The sequence below is a fragment of the Coenobita brevimanus genome, chromosome 100, assembly GCF_032717465.1.
Source record: "Coenobita brevimanus isolate Jiangsu-jjx chromosome 100, ASM3271746v2, whole genome shotgun sequence".
NCBI lineage: Eukaryota > Metazoa > Arthropoda > Malacostraca > Decapoda > Coenobitidae > Coenobita > Coenobita brevimanus.
The window spans coordinates 4,848,264-4,863,918 of NC_137053.1; the positions used below are offsets into that span (position 1 = coordinate 4,848,264).

The following is a 15,655-nucleotide window of genomic DNA, read 5'->3' on the forward strand; positions in this document are numbered from 1 at the left end:
CTGTTCGGCGCCAGGCGGGAATTTCAAGTTATGGGAGGGAAAAAAGTCAGATTTTTTTCGAATTTTTTGCGGTTTTTGGCCCATTTTGGGAATATTGGATCCCAGGAGGATTATGTCCGGTTAGTGGGGATGTTCGGATATTGGGCGTTTGGATATTAGAGGGATTACTTATTTATAATTAAAGTTTACAGGCACAAGTTTACTGGTGTTTACCGTTAATTTAGCAAGTGAATTTTTGCTTTATTAATCCAAAGAGTACTTAACTCTATTTAGTACTTTATTTTTTGTAACGCCAGACGATTTTATTCGCTCCTGGGTAGCCGCCGTACCCATTGTGTTAATTATTGAGTTTTCTCAGTTATTTGCAAAATTTTGTTTTATTTTTGCCAGTTAACTAGATAAGACTGGTCACCACTAGCTTGTGTCTGTATTCTTTATTTGTGTTATTAGCATTCGTTTGCGAAGCAGTCAGTACTCAGTTTCGGTTTGCTTAGTAAATTAGCATCATGGCTACCACTTTATTTTTACAGGAAGCCAAAGAAATGGGTCTTTCGGACCCAACCGAAATTAAAGAGTATATACTCTCACGGCATAATCAGGAGCAGCGTGAGAAAGAGTGCGAATATGAGCGAGAACAGCGCGAATACGAGCGCGAACAACATGAACGTGAGCGAGAACAGCGCGAATACGAGGGCGAACAACATGAACGTGAGCGAGAACAGCGCGAACACGAGCTAGTACAAGAGCGAGAACAGCGCGAATACGAGCGTGAACAACGCGAGAGAGAACGAGAACACGAACATGCCGAGCGAGGAGCACGCGAAAAACATGAACTTGAAGTGCTGAAGCTCAAGCGAGATTCCTTGGCTTCAGACACATCCGGTGCAGTTGGTCCAAGCTCCACTAGCACTCTTCCTACACATGTCCTGGCGACCCCACGCATCAAGCTTCCTTCATACAAGGAAAGCGAGCGAATCGAGCCGTACATAGCTCATTTTGAGGACATGGCAAACATGTATCAACTGGATGAGGCAGCTAAGCGGCTTCAGTTTCTTAGCCTATTTGAGGGCCCTGCCCTCGATATTCTCCATAGAATTCGTGGAGACAATCTCATGTATGAGATGATGAAAGCTGCACTCATTAAGGCGAATGATCTCACAGCAGACGACGCCAAAGTTCAGTTCATGCGAGCTCGTCTCCAAGACAAGGAGACAGCTGTTCAGTTCCTCGATCGTCTCACTGCTCACTTAAATGAGTGGATGGAGAAAGATGAAACTCCTTCCACGCGTGAGGGGATAATTGACCTTATGCTGCGTACACAGCTAGAGAGGTCGTGGCCTGCTGAGCTCATAGCACAGCTTAAGATCTGCCAGGTGAAAGATGCCAGCCAAATGGCAGAAAAGGCTGACGCATTCTTTACTGCATACGGGTATCAAACTCGTAACCAAAACACCTGGAACAGCAGAAAAGCTGATAAGTCTGGGAAGCCGTCTCAGACTGAACCCCAGCAACAAGGCCGTTCTCAGAGTAATGGCCAAGGTCCAAAACCGCAGTGAAAGGACCAGGGGCAAAACACTCAGAAACCTGAGTGGAAGAGGTACAACAAGTACCCTAACCAGCAGCAGTATCAGCCACGCAACCGACCGTCGGGACAAACTTTTTCACCACCAGCTCAAAAGAGGCAGGGAGCGAATGCAGCCTTCATTCCTCAGCAGCAGCACGGTGGTCATGTCCCTACCAGTGTGGGTACTTCCCCACAGTTCACTAGTCCCACAGTGACAGTGAACCCCCCTCCACAGATGGCCAATGTTCCATCTTCCCAATATAATTCACAAGGCACAATGTTTGCCGCATCAATTCAGCAGCCTCATGAGTGGCTAGCTGCTTCCTCCACAGGCCCTCCCACAGGTGACAGTACCTTCCTTGTTCAGCCAGGGTTTGTGGGAGACATTCCTGTGAAGGTCCTGAGAGAATGGTTCCTCAGGTTGCTCTGTTAAGCAGAGTTTAGTTCGGCCTGAGCAGTATACAGGTCGACAGATCCATGCAAACTTTATTGATGGATCAGTGAGATTGTTCCCTGAGGCATGTATCCAGGTGGCATCTCCATTTTATACTGGTACGACACTTGCAGTTGTCATGCCAGAACCTTTATTTGACCTCATCATTGGCAATATTCACGGAGTCAAGGATAGTTGCTCCGATGATGACGCTACTCAGACTTCGGCTGCTGCGGTAACACAAGCCATGGCTGAGGCTCCAGACTGTGTCACCCCAGTGATCATTGAATCGCCACAAGATCTGATGTGTAGTCAACTTGTTGTACAAGAACAACATTCTGACCCGACACTTGCTGCCGTGCGGAACAAACAAAAGGGTCGAGTGATTAAGTATTCACGGGGAGGTCGAGCCAAGTTCCTTCGCAAACAAGGACGGCTCTACCGTGAGTCACGAACTCCCGAGGGCGAGGTTCGACTGCAGTTTGTCATTCCCGCCAAGTACCGCCTAGCAGTGTTACAATGGGGTCATTGTTCAGCCTCAGGAGGTCACATGGGCAAAAGGAAGACCCAGGGCCGTATCCGAGCTGACTTTTTCTGGCCAGGGATGGGACGAGACATAGACAGTTTTGTCCGTTCCTGCAGTGTGTGTCAAAGTAACACCACTAATCAGGGACATGTCCTTCCTGTGCCATTCATAACCACACCTGTAATCTCTGAGTCAGCTGAGAGACAGGGTAGTGGTGAACTGGGCGCAGACCTGATGTCTTGCCCATTGGCCCCACAGGACACAGTATGTCCAGGGCCTGTACATACATATTATGTACCTTAAGTTAAGGGGGAAGTTCGAGAGAGAACTCCGCAGAGGCGACTCGAGGCTATGGAAGACCCGAGTTTGCACAAGGATTCTCAGCTCCCCGATATTAATATAATTACTGTAGGTTAAGGGGGAAGTGAGAACCCCGCAGAGGCGACTTGAGGCTATGGAAGACCCGAGTTTGCACAAGCATTCTCAGCTCCCCGATACTAATATAAGTACTGTAGGTTAAGGGGGAAGTTCGAGAGAGAACTCCGCAGAGGCGACTCGAGGCTATGGAAGACCCGAGTTTGCACAAGGATTCTCAGCTCCCCGATATTAATATAAGTACTGTAGGTTAAGGGGGAAGTGAGAACTCTGCACAGGCGACTTGAGGCTATGGAAGACCCGAGTTTGCACAAAGATTCTCAGCTCCCCGATACTAATATAAGTACTGTAGGTTAAGGGGGAAGTTCGAGAGAGAACTCCGCAGAGGCGACTCGAGGCTATGGAAGACCCGAGTTTGCACAAGGATTCTCAGCTTCCCAATATTAATATAAGTACTGTAGGTTAAGGCACAGGTTGAGGACCCGTGTGCAGTTCGAGGCTATGGAAGACCCGAGTTTGCACAAGGATTCTCAACTTGCCGTCCATAATCGTGTGCTATAATTAATGGCGACCTCGAATGAACGTCGTAGCGCTGACTGCTAGGCAGAGAGAGTAATTTTAACATAATAAAATTTTGTCTCATTGACACTTTTGATGCTCCACCTCAATTGATTTTGCAGGTACAGCAATGGGCGTAGCAGTTTTGCTGTGCGGGCCAGCTGATCGTCTGCCGCACGCTGCCGCCTCTTCTCCTCTGCCTTTGTCGTCGCCATATTATTATTTACTGTGCCATTTTACACGTAGGTACAACTGTCACACCTACACCGTGTATTACAAACACCACGCTACACAACAATTAGTTGTCAGTGTAAATGTAGCGAATTTTCGCTCAGTTTGACCTGAGTACAGGATTTTTACTGTCGTCACGGAGTTTTTCCCTCAAGCTTGCTTCTATTAACGTAAATACGAGGTTTTTTCGCTCACTGGCGACTGTGACTTTCTCCTGTAGCAGGATAGCACACACACCACAGTGTGAATCTTGTGTGACTGAGTTAGGATGTGTACATATATATATATATCCACAAATTTTTTCCCATAAGGAAAAAATTTAATTTTGTAGGGGCGTAATGTCACGAATCAAATTCGCGACATTTCCTTTTTGTGAGAAGCCACGAACTATTAGTGGAAAACTCACTGTGTATCGCTCAGTTAACCGTTTCTCTCTCCATTTCGGGGTACACTTTTCAAAACATTCGTCACTGTTTCAAAAGTGACCGATTTAATGCACGTCACTAAGTGCTCTACTGAGCGATACTATTGTTTCTTTATTGTTCGCCCCCGCTCACTCGACCGTTAAAAAATGCGGCCTAGTACTCCCCTTTTCTTTCCCACGACTTACTCAGTCCAGTTGTTGCTGTGACGGAGAGAGGTCCTGTGCCAGCAGTGTGAGAGGTCAGCTAGTATCCAAACTCCACTTCACAGTTCTCCAGTGCTCCCAGCCTTAGCTCTCCAGCTTTGGGTGATACACAGCATTCATCGACCAGTATTTCTTTTTGTATTTTCCTAGTCTTAAGAGTTTAATTAAGGTATTTTTTCCTAGGCGTAAGGATTTAGCTCTTGTGTGAGTGAGTGAGTGCGATCTCATAAATTTGATTTGAAAGGTAACGTTAAATTTATTTTTGTAATAAATTTAATAGTTCTTTTTCTTGAGCTTAATGTAAAGTAAACTCTTGTTTCATTTCTCTGCAATTAAGCTTATTTCTCATATAGCTCCTAGCTTGCACAAACGTTTGCTATTCATAACTGGTACTTAGGCCAGTCTTGTTGTATTAAGCCCAAAATCCGTTGTGCCTCCTAGGAGTTAAGCATCAGCAAGAACCTGATATTATTATTAGTATTAGTTATTTATTGTCAGGGGTGAAGTAACTTTCTCCAGAGGCTACAGTACAAATAAACAGCAATTGAGTGATTAGTCTCTGCTGTGTACTGTCGAGAAAGTTTATAAATTCTCATTCTTAGAGAATCGTTGCTTGGTTTAGCAAGACAATCATTGTCCCTGCTCTCTAATATTATTGAATATTATTATCAATTACCACGTTGAGTACACCGCTTCCCGTCCGATCAGCGAAGTTAAGCAACGTTGGGTCTGGTTAGTACTTGGATGGGTGACCGCCGGGGAACACCAGATGCTGTTGGCATCCCTACATGTCAAGTGGGGTTAGTGGAGGATTAGTGCCCCTCCCTGTAAAACAATTAACTCTAAGCCATTGGCCACCCCGTCTGGGATACATGGCGTCTGGCAATGAATGAATGAATGAAATAATATTTAAGCATTTATTTTAAAAACCCCGTGATATTTAAAAAAAAAAAAAAAAAAAGTGACACATTTGCCCTCTTGCATTCTTGTGGCACTTTCCCCTCTTCCAGAGAACACACGATTAAACTGTGAATTTTATCCGTCAGTTGTTCTCTGCATTCCTTCAGTACCCAATTAGAAATTCCATCAGGTCCTTGGGCTTTCCTTACTTCTTGGGTTTCCAGTAATTTATACACTTCCTGTACCTCCACTTTTATATCTATTATCACCGGTACATTTCTAATCACTCCCTCCCTTTCCACAAACTCTTTTTCATTAGTGAAAACCGATTGGAAACATTTGTTCATTATTTCAGCTTGCATTGCTGTATCTTAATAGACCTCTCCTTTCACTTTCAATTTGGTGATTCCTTCCTTTTGTTTCAGTTTGCCATTAACAAATCTATAAAACAGCTTGGGTTCATCCTTGCATTTGTCTATTATACTTTTTTTCAAAATTCCTTTCTTCTTCTCTACGTATTCTTGTGTATTCATTTCTAGTTCTTTTATATTCTTCCTTTGTTCTGTTGTTACCTCTCGTTCTCCAGTAGTTCCACGCCTTATCTCTCTCTTTTTTTTGCTATCATACACCTTCTAGTAAACCACTCCTTTTTCCTGTTTTCTTTCCCTCTTACTCTTGGTACAAATTTTCCACTCCCAAATTATAGAGGTCTAGAAAGATATCCCACTTCCTTTGTATCTCTCTTGTTTCTCTGAATTTTCTCCAGTCCGCATTTTTAAAAATTTTTCTCAATCCTGTGAAATTTGCTTTCCCATAATTATATCTTCCCCGCCTACGAAGCTCGTCTCTTGGCTCGACTTTCCCTATTATCATCTGGAACACAATGACCACATGACCACTTTTTCCTATAGGACAGAAATATTTCAATGATTCTATTACATCGGGTTCTTTGGTAAACAGTAAATCTAACCTTGCTGGTGTGTCTTCACCTCGGAATCGTGTCTCTTCTCTGACCCATTGCATCATCACATTAGTCATCATTATATTTAATAATATAATGCCCAACGAATCCTCGCTGCCTCCTGAGTCCCATTCCTCCCAGTTCACCTCTTTACAGTTAAAGTCATCCACCAAAATTATATTGTTGCTTTTCTCAATTATTTTTTGTAAATAACTAGCCACATCTGACAACATCTCCTGGTATTCATTATCATTCCATGCTCTCGTCTTTGGGGGAACATACACTACCGTCATATCACTCTTGACATTCTCTCCAGTTCACATATATCACTTCACCCCTGCCTTCTCCCATTTCCACGGTATCTACATTTATGTTGTTCTTCACTGCTATCAACACTCCTCCTCTCGTTTTTTCTTTTCTGTCTCTTCTCCATAGTTTGTATTTACCGTCTCCCAAATGAACATCAATATCTTCTCTTAATTTGGTCTCTACAAAGCACATGACATCAGGTTCATGTTCTCTCAAGAAATCGTTAATTTCAAGCTTTGCCGATATTAAACCATCAACATTTGTGTATATCGCCTTCAAATTAGTTTTGATGTTTTTTATACCCTCTTCTCTCCTTCTCTCCGTCAGTACCACTTCCTCAATTTCTGATCTTTCATAGCTATCCCCCTTAGTTTCCTTCGCTTCTATTTCCGTACATACCACTTCCTTACTTTCATATCCATCACTCTCCAAAAAAAAGTATTACATTCTTCCTCTGTCCTCTTATCATTTTTTTCTTTTACTTGTTCCTTTAATGATATGAACACTTCTCTTTCTTCTTCATTCAAGTCTTTTCTTATTAAAATATTTTCCATCCCTGCCTCTGCTTAATTTCCAAGTCACTTTAAGTATGTCATTTATTACACTTTCTGATGAAAACTTGACTCTCATTGGTCTTGTTTCCCCTTCCTTATAATGCCCTATCCTCCTTACTTCCTCAATTTCTTTTACCCACTTGTCTCTTTCGGGGTCAATCTTGCCTAATATTCCTCTCACCAAGTTCGTGTCTCTTTCGAATCTCATGGAACTAACCTTTTCTTCCTCCTCCCTGTTTCCAAATATTACCACGCATCTGTTCCTTTCTACAGTTTCTCTCACTATTTTCTCTTTTTTCTTCAGTATTTTCATTACAACATTGGGTCTGGATAGTACTTGGATGGGTGACCACCTAGGAACACCAGATGCTGTTGGCATAACGTTCTCCCTACGTGTGTGGGGTTGGTGGAGGATTAGTGCCCCTCCCTGTAAAACAATTAACTCTAAGCCCTTGGCCACCCCGTTTGGGATACATGGCGTCTGGCAAATGAATGAAATGAAAAAAAAAAAAAAAAAAAAATTTCATTACATTTTCTTCCATTTTTTTCTTGTTCATTTCCCTTTCTTCCTGAATGATTTCTCTTAAGCTAACCACTTCTTTCTGTTCTTCTACGTGTGCCCACTTTGCCTTATGCTCTTCTAATACACAACTCACCTTCCCCGTTTTATTAGTACTCTCTTCTAGTTTTCTCCTCAATTCCATATTTTCCCGTTTCAAATTTCTAATCTCCTCATTCGCCGTCTCATTGGACTGGATCAGACTCTGTATAGTAATCTCTGTATTCTCAGACACATCCTTTAACACTAGATTCTCAACTTTCTTTTCAAGTTCACTAATCCTCATAATCAATGTTTTAACCAGATCCATGGCATTAGTATATCTATCAAATCCTGGAAATTCGAGTCCTTCAGTGTTTACATTTTCGGCCATATTTGAGGTTGGTTACACTACCAAAAACAGCTGTTACCGAAAAATACTACAAACATTCGTGTATATTCTTGCCAATAAATCTTTACATTTTTGGTAGTCAATATTAACTTACAGTATTTTAAACGAGACAAGACCATATGAGACAGGACAAACATAATTCCTGAAAACTACTTAAGGTTTGCAGCAGTGGCTGGGAACAGTCAAGAGAGACGTCTGTTCGCTGTGGCTGTTCGCTAGTGTGTGTGTGTGTGTGTGTGTGTGTGTGTGTGTGTGTACAGCCTGGGACAAAAGTCTGCCAGCTATTCCACTGTGTCCCCTTCACAATTAGGGCATGTACCTTCCTCCCTGTTGCATCATATCAAAGACAATCATCAACAGGAAGAGCCTCCCTCAAATTAGGAGTATCAGCCAACAGAAGAAAGTCAGGCATAAAGGAACTGAGTTATTGTGAAGTTCTGTCCCTGACTGTACAAGATTAAGAGGACATACTTGCGTGCTGGTCGAGGCTCCTCAGTTTCTGGTTCCGAGCTGGGCATTATAGAAGGGTAACCACGCAGCCGCTTCGTCCCCACCAGCCAGGACTGGTCAAACGAATTAAACTTTCTTCTTCGGGAGCTGCGTCTTGGGCCTAAGGAAAACACATCAATTTTTAATATTGCAGCACAATACACAATAATACGGGGACTAAAATTCATCATGAATACCTAATGTAATATTTTTTGCACTTAACTTGCAATGGTAAGGAAAGCAAAAATAAAAAATGTACTGTAAGTTATAACTACTATTCCATGCTCAACTGGATATGAACCCAGTGGACTCCATGCTGAAGTTGCCCCTTTCCTGCAATCTACTACATATCCTCCTCTTGGGGGACTGAAAAGGAGATGTGTGGGATTAGCATATGCACTGCACAGCTATGCCAGTGCCACCACATGAAGGCATCCCTCTCTGGTACAAAGAACTAAGAATGGCAAATCCTGAGCAGCAAATGCTCACTTAGCTCTATCTAAAAACTACACATGCAGTTGCAAATGCAACTTCCGTACAGAACTCGAACCTGGGAGAGCTTAACTGTGTAGCAGATGTTTGGTTGTTCATACACCTTACAACTTAAGACATACTCACATCTTTATTGGTGACAGTATGATGAATGAACAATGATGCCAATTATAAGTTGAAATAACCAGGGACAGTAATTCCCTGTTATCTGAAGCCACATTACTTGATGAACATCATTATCCAGAAAAAAAAAAAAAAAAAAAAAAAAAAAAAAAAAAATGGCTGAATTAAAGCAATATCCATATGGCATTAATGGACAGTGTGCATAGGAAAACTGTATTTTTCAAATGGTCCACAGTTCCCTGCTACCAAGAATGCCAACCAAAACAAAGCCCTGCCTGCTCACTCTTCCTAAGCCATACACAGAAAGCTGTCCATTGTAGGTGCAAGCTAAGTCTGTCATGGAACAGTGTCCTTCGTTGCCACACAAGAGCTTTTGCAGGGGGTTACGTTGCTTGCCCTTGTGCTTGCATGTGTGTACATGGCTCCCCGTCCAAACAAACATACGAGGAACGTCCTGTCTTTCGAGACGCAGGAGATAAGCAAGTAATTCACATGGTAATGCACTTAGTGTCTACTCTATGCCACTAACTACACAGGAGTAAAACATAATAATTGACAGTACTACAGTTTAGTGAGTACAGTATACAGCTGTTATACAGTTGTTCTATAAATTACTGTACAGTGCTGTGCAGTACTGCATGTCTTTCATTTATCGCATTATTGCATGGCTATTTTTTCCATGAACTACTGGATGTATAGTATAAGGTCTGGCCTCGCTATACGTTTGTTCAGTAACTATTAAATCACCATAACAATTAACTAAAAGTTAGACCCAGTTTCGTGATAATGATGGCAAAACAATCACAAAATTCGCTTGAATGATATTCTCGATGACCGCTTATGACAATCCCATGCATACAAGGTGGCTCCCAAGGAAGCCAACAGTCAGATGTTTGAGCCATGATCACCACCCATTGTTTACATTCACTGTGATCTTCTCCCTTGTTCCACTTCATGTGTATAGTACAAAGCCATTCAAACACCACATCTTTCACCAAATAACAGTACAAGTGCATAACAAATACTTACTTACTTAAAGCTTTCCTGCTAAAGAAGATGATGGCTGCTATGCTCATTAGTACAGTATTGTCTTTTGTGGCAACATGTGTGACTGTGCAGACCAGTCCGGGATCCACATAACAAATAGTGCAGTGTGTGATATTAAGTGATTACTTTTGTGTGAAGTACTGAAACTTGTGATTTGAAAATCATGTCTAGGAAGAATGTTACCCAAAGTGGAAAGCATGGTGCTCCCAAAGGCAAGCCTAAACTCCCCCCCCCCCTTTCCCCCCGCCCACTAAACCCATGTTACTGTATATCAACCTGACTATACGATAAATCGATATGCAATGGGTTTTCACTGGGTGTACCCTCATTCAGTTTTTTTCCCCTTCCTCTGAAAAAAAAAAAAAAAAAAAACCCTAGTATGGTGTGACTGTATTGTACATTCATTACATTTACATTATATATTGTACCATGGCTTTTACCAGGAAAACTATTAGAGGTCACTTTTATCTATGTTTGGATGGTTATGTCTACTTTATGCAACCTCTTCCCTTCCTAAAACCTCCCTGTTCTTCTCTAACTAATTCCTCTGTTATTTCCCAAACTCTGTCAATAAGTATCCTACCACACATTTTTCCTATTACACTAAGACAAATGCCCCTACGATTACCACACACACACACACACACATCTTTTTACCCTTTTCCTTTATACAAGGGAATAATTATACTCGACTTCCAATCCTCCGGGACTCTACCTTCTTCCCATGCCAATCTGCACATCTTCCACATCCATTCTACTACAATCTCTCCCCAGTGCTTCTTCATTTCACCACACAATCCATCAATTCCTGGGGCTTTCCCCATTTTGACCTCATTGCTTGCACTACTTCCATCCTACTGATCTCTTCCTCCCTTCTCACATCCCTCCTTCTCCCAGCCATTCCCCAGTCACTTATACTCACATTATTTTCACTGTCTATGTTCAACAATTCCTTAAAGTGTTCTCTCCATCTGCTCACTTCTTCTCCCTTCTCCACTAGTAATCTACCATTTTTATCTTTTATTCCCTGACTAACTTCTTTAACATCCTGTCTAACACTATTTTCTTACATGCCCTCCACTTTACACTCAAATTCCTTCTAAATTCCTCATCCACTTTCTTCTTACTCTCTCTTACTACTATTTTCACCTCTCTCTTCTTCTCTACATATGACTCTGTCAGCATGATAGTAATAATGATGATGATGACGCATGGCCAGATTAACCCTGCTGTGGTCTGGTAGGCAACGAAGACAGTTGGACTGCAATATATAGATCTCTTCTTTTCCGTTACTTCCAGTGAAATTTTGGCATGACCTTTTTTGATGGCCTGATGGATGATGGCCCTAATTTGGACGCCCAAAGCGTACATTCATTCTGCTCTGGAAGTCTGGATGGCCTGTGACAGGCTGTGGCCTGGTAGGCAGTTGCCCGTTTTACCTATACCTGGTAATCCGGCCCTGTGATGATGATGATGATGATGATAATGATCATGATGATGATTTGTGGTAGGTGGAGGTGCCCATCATCCACCCACTTAGTGTAGTGGTACTCTGTTTTTAGGGTAGCTCTACACTGAGTGGCAAGCCAAATTAATTACTGTAAACCAGGAAAACTTTCACAATGCTGGGTGTTAACATTATATCCAACCAACACATGTTCCCTACATGACAAGTGGGTTGGCAGAGGTCAGTGCCCCTCCCCGGAAAACAGCTAACTAAATATACAAACAAGAATCCTCAGACCAGGACTGACCAAAAGATGATGACTAAGGACTGAACAAAGGACATGGTGCGGACAGCTACATGGAATGTACGGGGTGCAGATGATAAGGTGAAAGAGAGATATTATCCAGGTGCCTAAGGTGCAAAAGTGGATGTATGTGGATTAACTGAAACTAATGGCAAGGTGAGAGTGTGAAAGAATGGGAGTATGGATGGGGTATATGTGCGGGAGTAGGTGAGAATGAGAGGGCAAAAGAGGGAGTGAGTATTGTTGTCAGTAACAGATGGAAGAAGAATATAAGAGAGTGGGGTATATGTGCGGGAGTAGGTGAGAATGAGAGGGCAAAAGAGGGAGTGAGTATTGTTGTCAGTAACAGATGGAAGAAGAATATAAGAGAGTATGGATCAGTTGGCTCAAGGACTGTGTGGGTAAGACTGAAGGTTGGACTACAAATGTCGGGCAATTGTGTGCGTGTATGAACCAACGAAAGATCGTGCATGCAGAGTGAGAGAAGAGGTCTGGACAAATGTAGAAGTGTGCATGGAAAATTCTGAAAGGAATGAGAGTGTTTTTGATCGGACATATACAAGGAAAAGTAAGGAATGTGATGGTGGTTGGAGTAGTTAGTGAGTGGGGTGTGCCTGCAGGGATGGATGAGAATGGCAGTGTTCTAGTTGACATTTGAGCCTAGAGGGGGTTGGTGGTAGCCAATACCCTCTTCAGACACAAGATGATCCACAGGTATATGTGGCGAATGATGAGAAGGGTGGGTGGTGAACTAAATGAACAGAGGCAATGATTGATTATGTGTATGTGGATGACAGGATGAGAAGGTGTGTAATGGATGCATGAGTATATAGAGGTTGAGGGAGTGAACTTTCTGACCACCAAGTATCAAGGTCCAAAGTAGAAGAAGAGAAGGACAGGAGGACGTAGTGCACACAAGGAGGGTGGAAAGGTTACAAAAGGATGGACAAATGGCAGAATATAAGAGGGAAGTGGAGGAGCAATTAGGTAAGTATGGATTACAGCAGATGAGGGATATGGAAGATGTATGCAAGATGTTCACAGAAGAAATATGTGCAGCATGTGATGTGGTGTGTGGGGTGAAGAGAAGATGAAAGAGGGTGCAGGGAACAGCATGGTGGAATGAAGAGGTGAGACATGCCATGGCACAAAAGAAGAAACCATATAATGAGTGGATGAGAAACAGGGGCACAGAAGAAGTTCAGAGATGGAAGAGAGAGTTATACGTAGAGAGGAAGAGAGAGGTGAAAATATTAGCAAGAGAGAGTAAGAAGAGAGTGGATGAGGAATCTGGATGGAATTTGAGTGTAAAGTGGAGGGAACGTAAGAAAATGTTCTGGAAAGAGATAAAGAGAATTACTGTAGATAGGGCGTCAAAGAAGTTAGTTGGGGAGTGAAAGATAAAAATGGTAGATTACTAGTGGAGAAAGGACAAAAAGTGAGCAGATGGAGAGAACACTTTAAGGAATTATTGAACATAGAGAATGAAAGTAATGCAAGTATAAGTGGCTGGGGAACAGCTAGGAGACGGAAGGATGAGAGAAGGGAGGAAGAGATCAGTAGGATGGAAGCTGTTGAAGCAATGAAGAAATTCAAAATGGGGAAAGCCCCAGGAACTGATGGAATGTGTGGTGAAATGCTAAAGCATGGGGGAGAGATAGTAGTAGAATGAATGTGGATGATGTGCAGATTGGCCTGGGAGGAAGGTGAAGTCCCGGAGGACTGGAAGTCAGGTAATTATTCCCCTTTACAAAGGAAAAGGGGAAAAAGAAGTATGGGGTAATCATAGGGGCATTTGTCTTCTTAGTGTAATGGGAAAAGTATATGGCAGGATACTTACTGACAGAGTTTGGGAAATAACAGAGGAATTAGTTGGAGAAGAACAGGGAGGTTTTAGGAAGGGATGAGGTTGTGTACACCAGATATTCATTCTTAGATCTTTAGTGGAAAAGATTCTAGAAAAGGGAAAGAAGTTGTATGTGGCCTTCATGGATCTGGAGAAAGCATATGACAGGGTGGAGAGACAGGGACTGATGAAAGTATTAAGATATAAGGAGTTAATGGGAAGGTATTGAATGCCATGAAGAGTATGTATAAGGGTGCTAAGGCTGCAGTGCATGTGGACAGTGAACTGAGTGAATTTTTCTATTTGACAGTTGGACTGAAACAGGGATGTGTCGTATCTCCATGGTTGTTCAACCTGTATATGGATGGGCTTATAAATGAGAATACAAGGTAGGGTAGTGGATGTTGGAGCAGCCCTAACGAGAGGGGGCAGTGTGTGGAAACTCCCTGTACTGCTGTTTGCAGGTGATACTGTGTTGTTAGGTGAAGACGAAGGGGAGCTGCAAGGCTTGGTGAATGAGTTTGGGAGTGTGTTAGAAACGTAATCTAAAGGTGACTATAGGGAAGCGTAAAGTTATGGTCTTCAAGAGAAATTAAGTCAATGAATGTACAATGGAGATGGATGAGGAGGAAATAGAAAATGTTAAGTGCATTTAAGTACTTGGGCAGTGTGATGAGCAAGGATGGAAGTTTGGAGGGTGAAGTGCTTGAAAGGGTACAATAAGGAAGAAAGGTTTCTGGTTCATTGTAAGAAGTGATACGAAATAGGGAAGTGAGCATGGAAGTGAAAAAGTTACTGCATGACAGTACTGTGACACCAACTCCATTGTATAGAAGTGTAGCTTGGACCTTGTTGGAGGGAGAGAAGTCATGAGTGAGAGCAGTGGAAATGAGTTATTTGAGAGAAGCATGTGGAGTCACATGGAGACACAGACTGACAAATGAGGAAGTGAATGAGCATTGTGGTGTGGATGTGGATGTGATGGGAAGTGTTAGGAGAAACATACTGAGGTGGTTTGGCCATGTGGAGAGGATGGAGAGTGAGAGACTGATGAGGAGAGTGTGAGTGAGGTGGGGGGAGGAGAGGGAGGGGGAGGCCAAGGATAAGATGGAGGGATGGTGGAGAGTTATAAGAGAGAGGGGGGTGTGAGCAGTGAAATGGCGGGGGACAGGGCAACTTGGAGGCAATTTGTTTGTGGCCACCGCTTACACAATTAAGGCGTCTGGCAATAGATAGATGGATAGACAAATACAGTATATGAGACTTCTGAGATTTGTACACACATGTTCTGAAGAAGATTTTAAAATTATTTTCTGAAATTTTATATAATTCAATATGGCTGCCAAAAGGCCATAAGATGTGTAATCATATTATCAAATTTAGTTTGCTAAGTAAATTTTGTCATCTGTGCAAACTCTCACAATTCTGTATTCACTGGTTTCAGTTGTGGGATGACTTTCTGAACTTCCAAAAAATTAATATGGTGGCCCAATGATTCTATGAATTTCAGTCCCATGAACAAATCTGGTTCACCAGGTATCTCTGGCAATACAGTACATGCAAAATTCCAAAGCTCAGCACTGAGCTGTTCTGGAGATTTCTGAATGATTTTTTGATTTTTTTTTTAAGGATTATATAATCCAATATGGCAGCCAAATGGTAATACTGAATGTATTCATATTAACAAATTTAGTTCACCATATCAGACTGGTCATATGTACAAAATCTGAAAAATCTACATTCAGCAGTTCTGAAGAAGATTTTTTGGTAATTTCTGAAAAATTAATATGGTGGCCAAACATGGTGACCATTTTCAAAAACTGTGGTATCAAACAATGCGGCTCATCAAGATCAATAAGCTCTCCAAACTAGGTTTGGATCGGTTAAAAGATGTGTAATGCATAAGGTTTTTACTGCA

At 42.2% G+C, this 15,655-nt stretch overlaps 1 protein-coding gene and 1 pseudogene across 1 annotated transcript in view; one reads left to right on the plus strand and one right to left on the minus strand.

Annotated features, from left to right (window-relative positions):
* LOC145414545 (uncharacterized) overlaps positions 1-15,655 on the minus strand; it is a 266,969-nt gene that overhangs the window by 169,645 nt on the left and 81,669 nt on the right. Inside the window, exon 7 of the mRNA XM_080284065.1 lies at positions 8,457-8,599. Within this exon, the coding sequence (XP_080140191.1) occupies positions 8,457-8,599 (143 nt within the window). The remainder of the gene's footprint in view (positions 1-8,456; positions 8,600-15,655) is intronic.
* Positions 4,980-5,096, plus strand: LOC145414750 (5S ribosomal RNA; annotated as a pseudogene).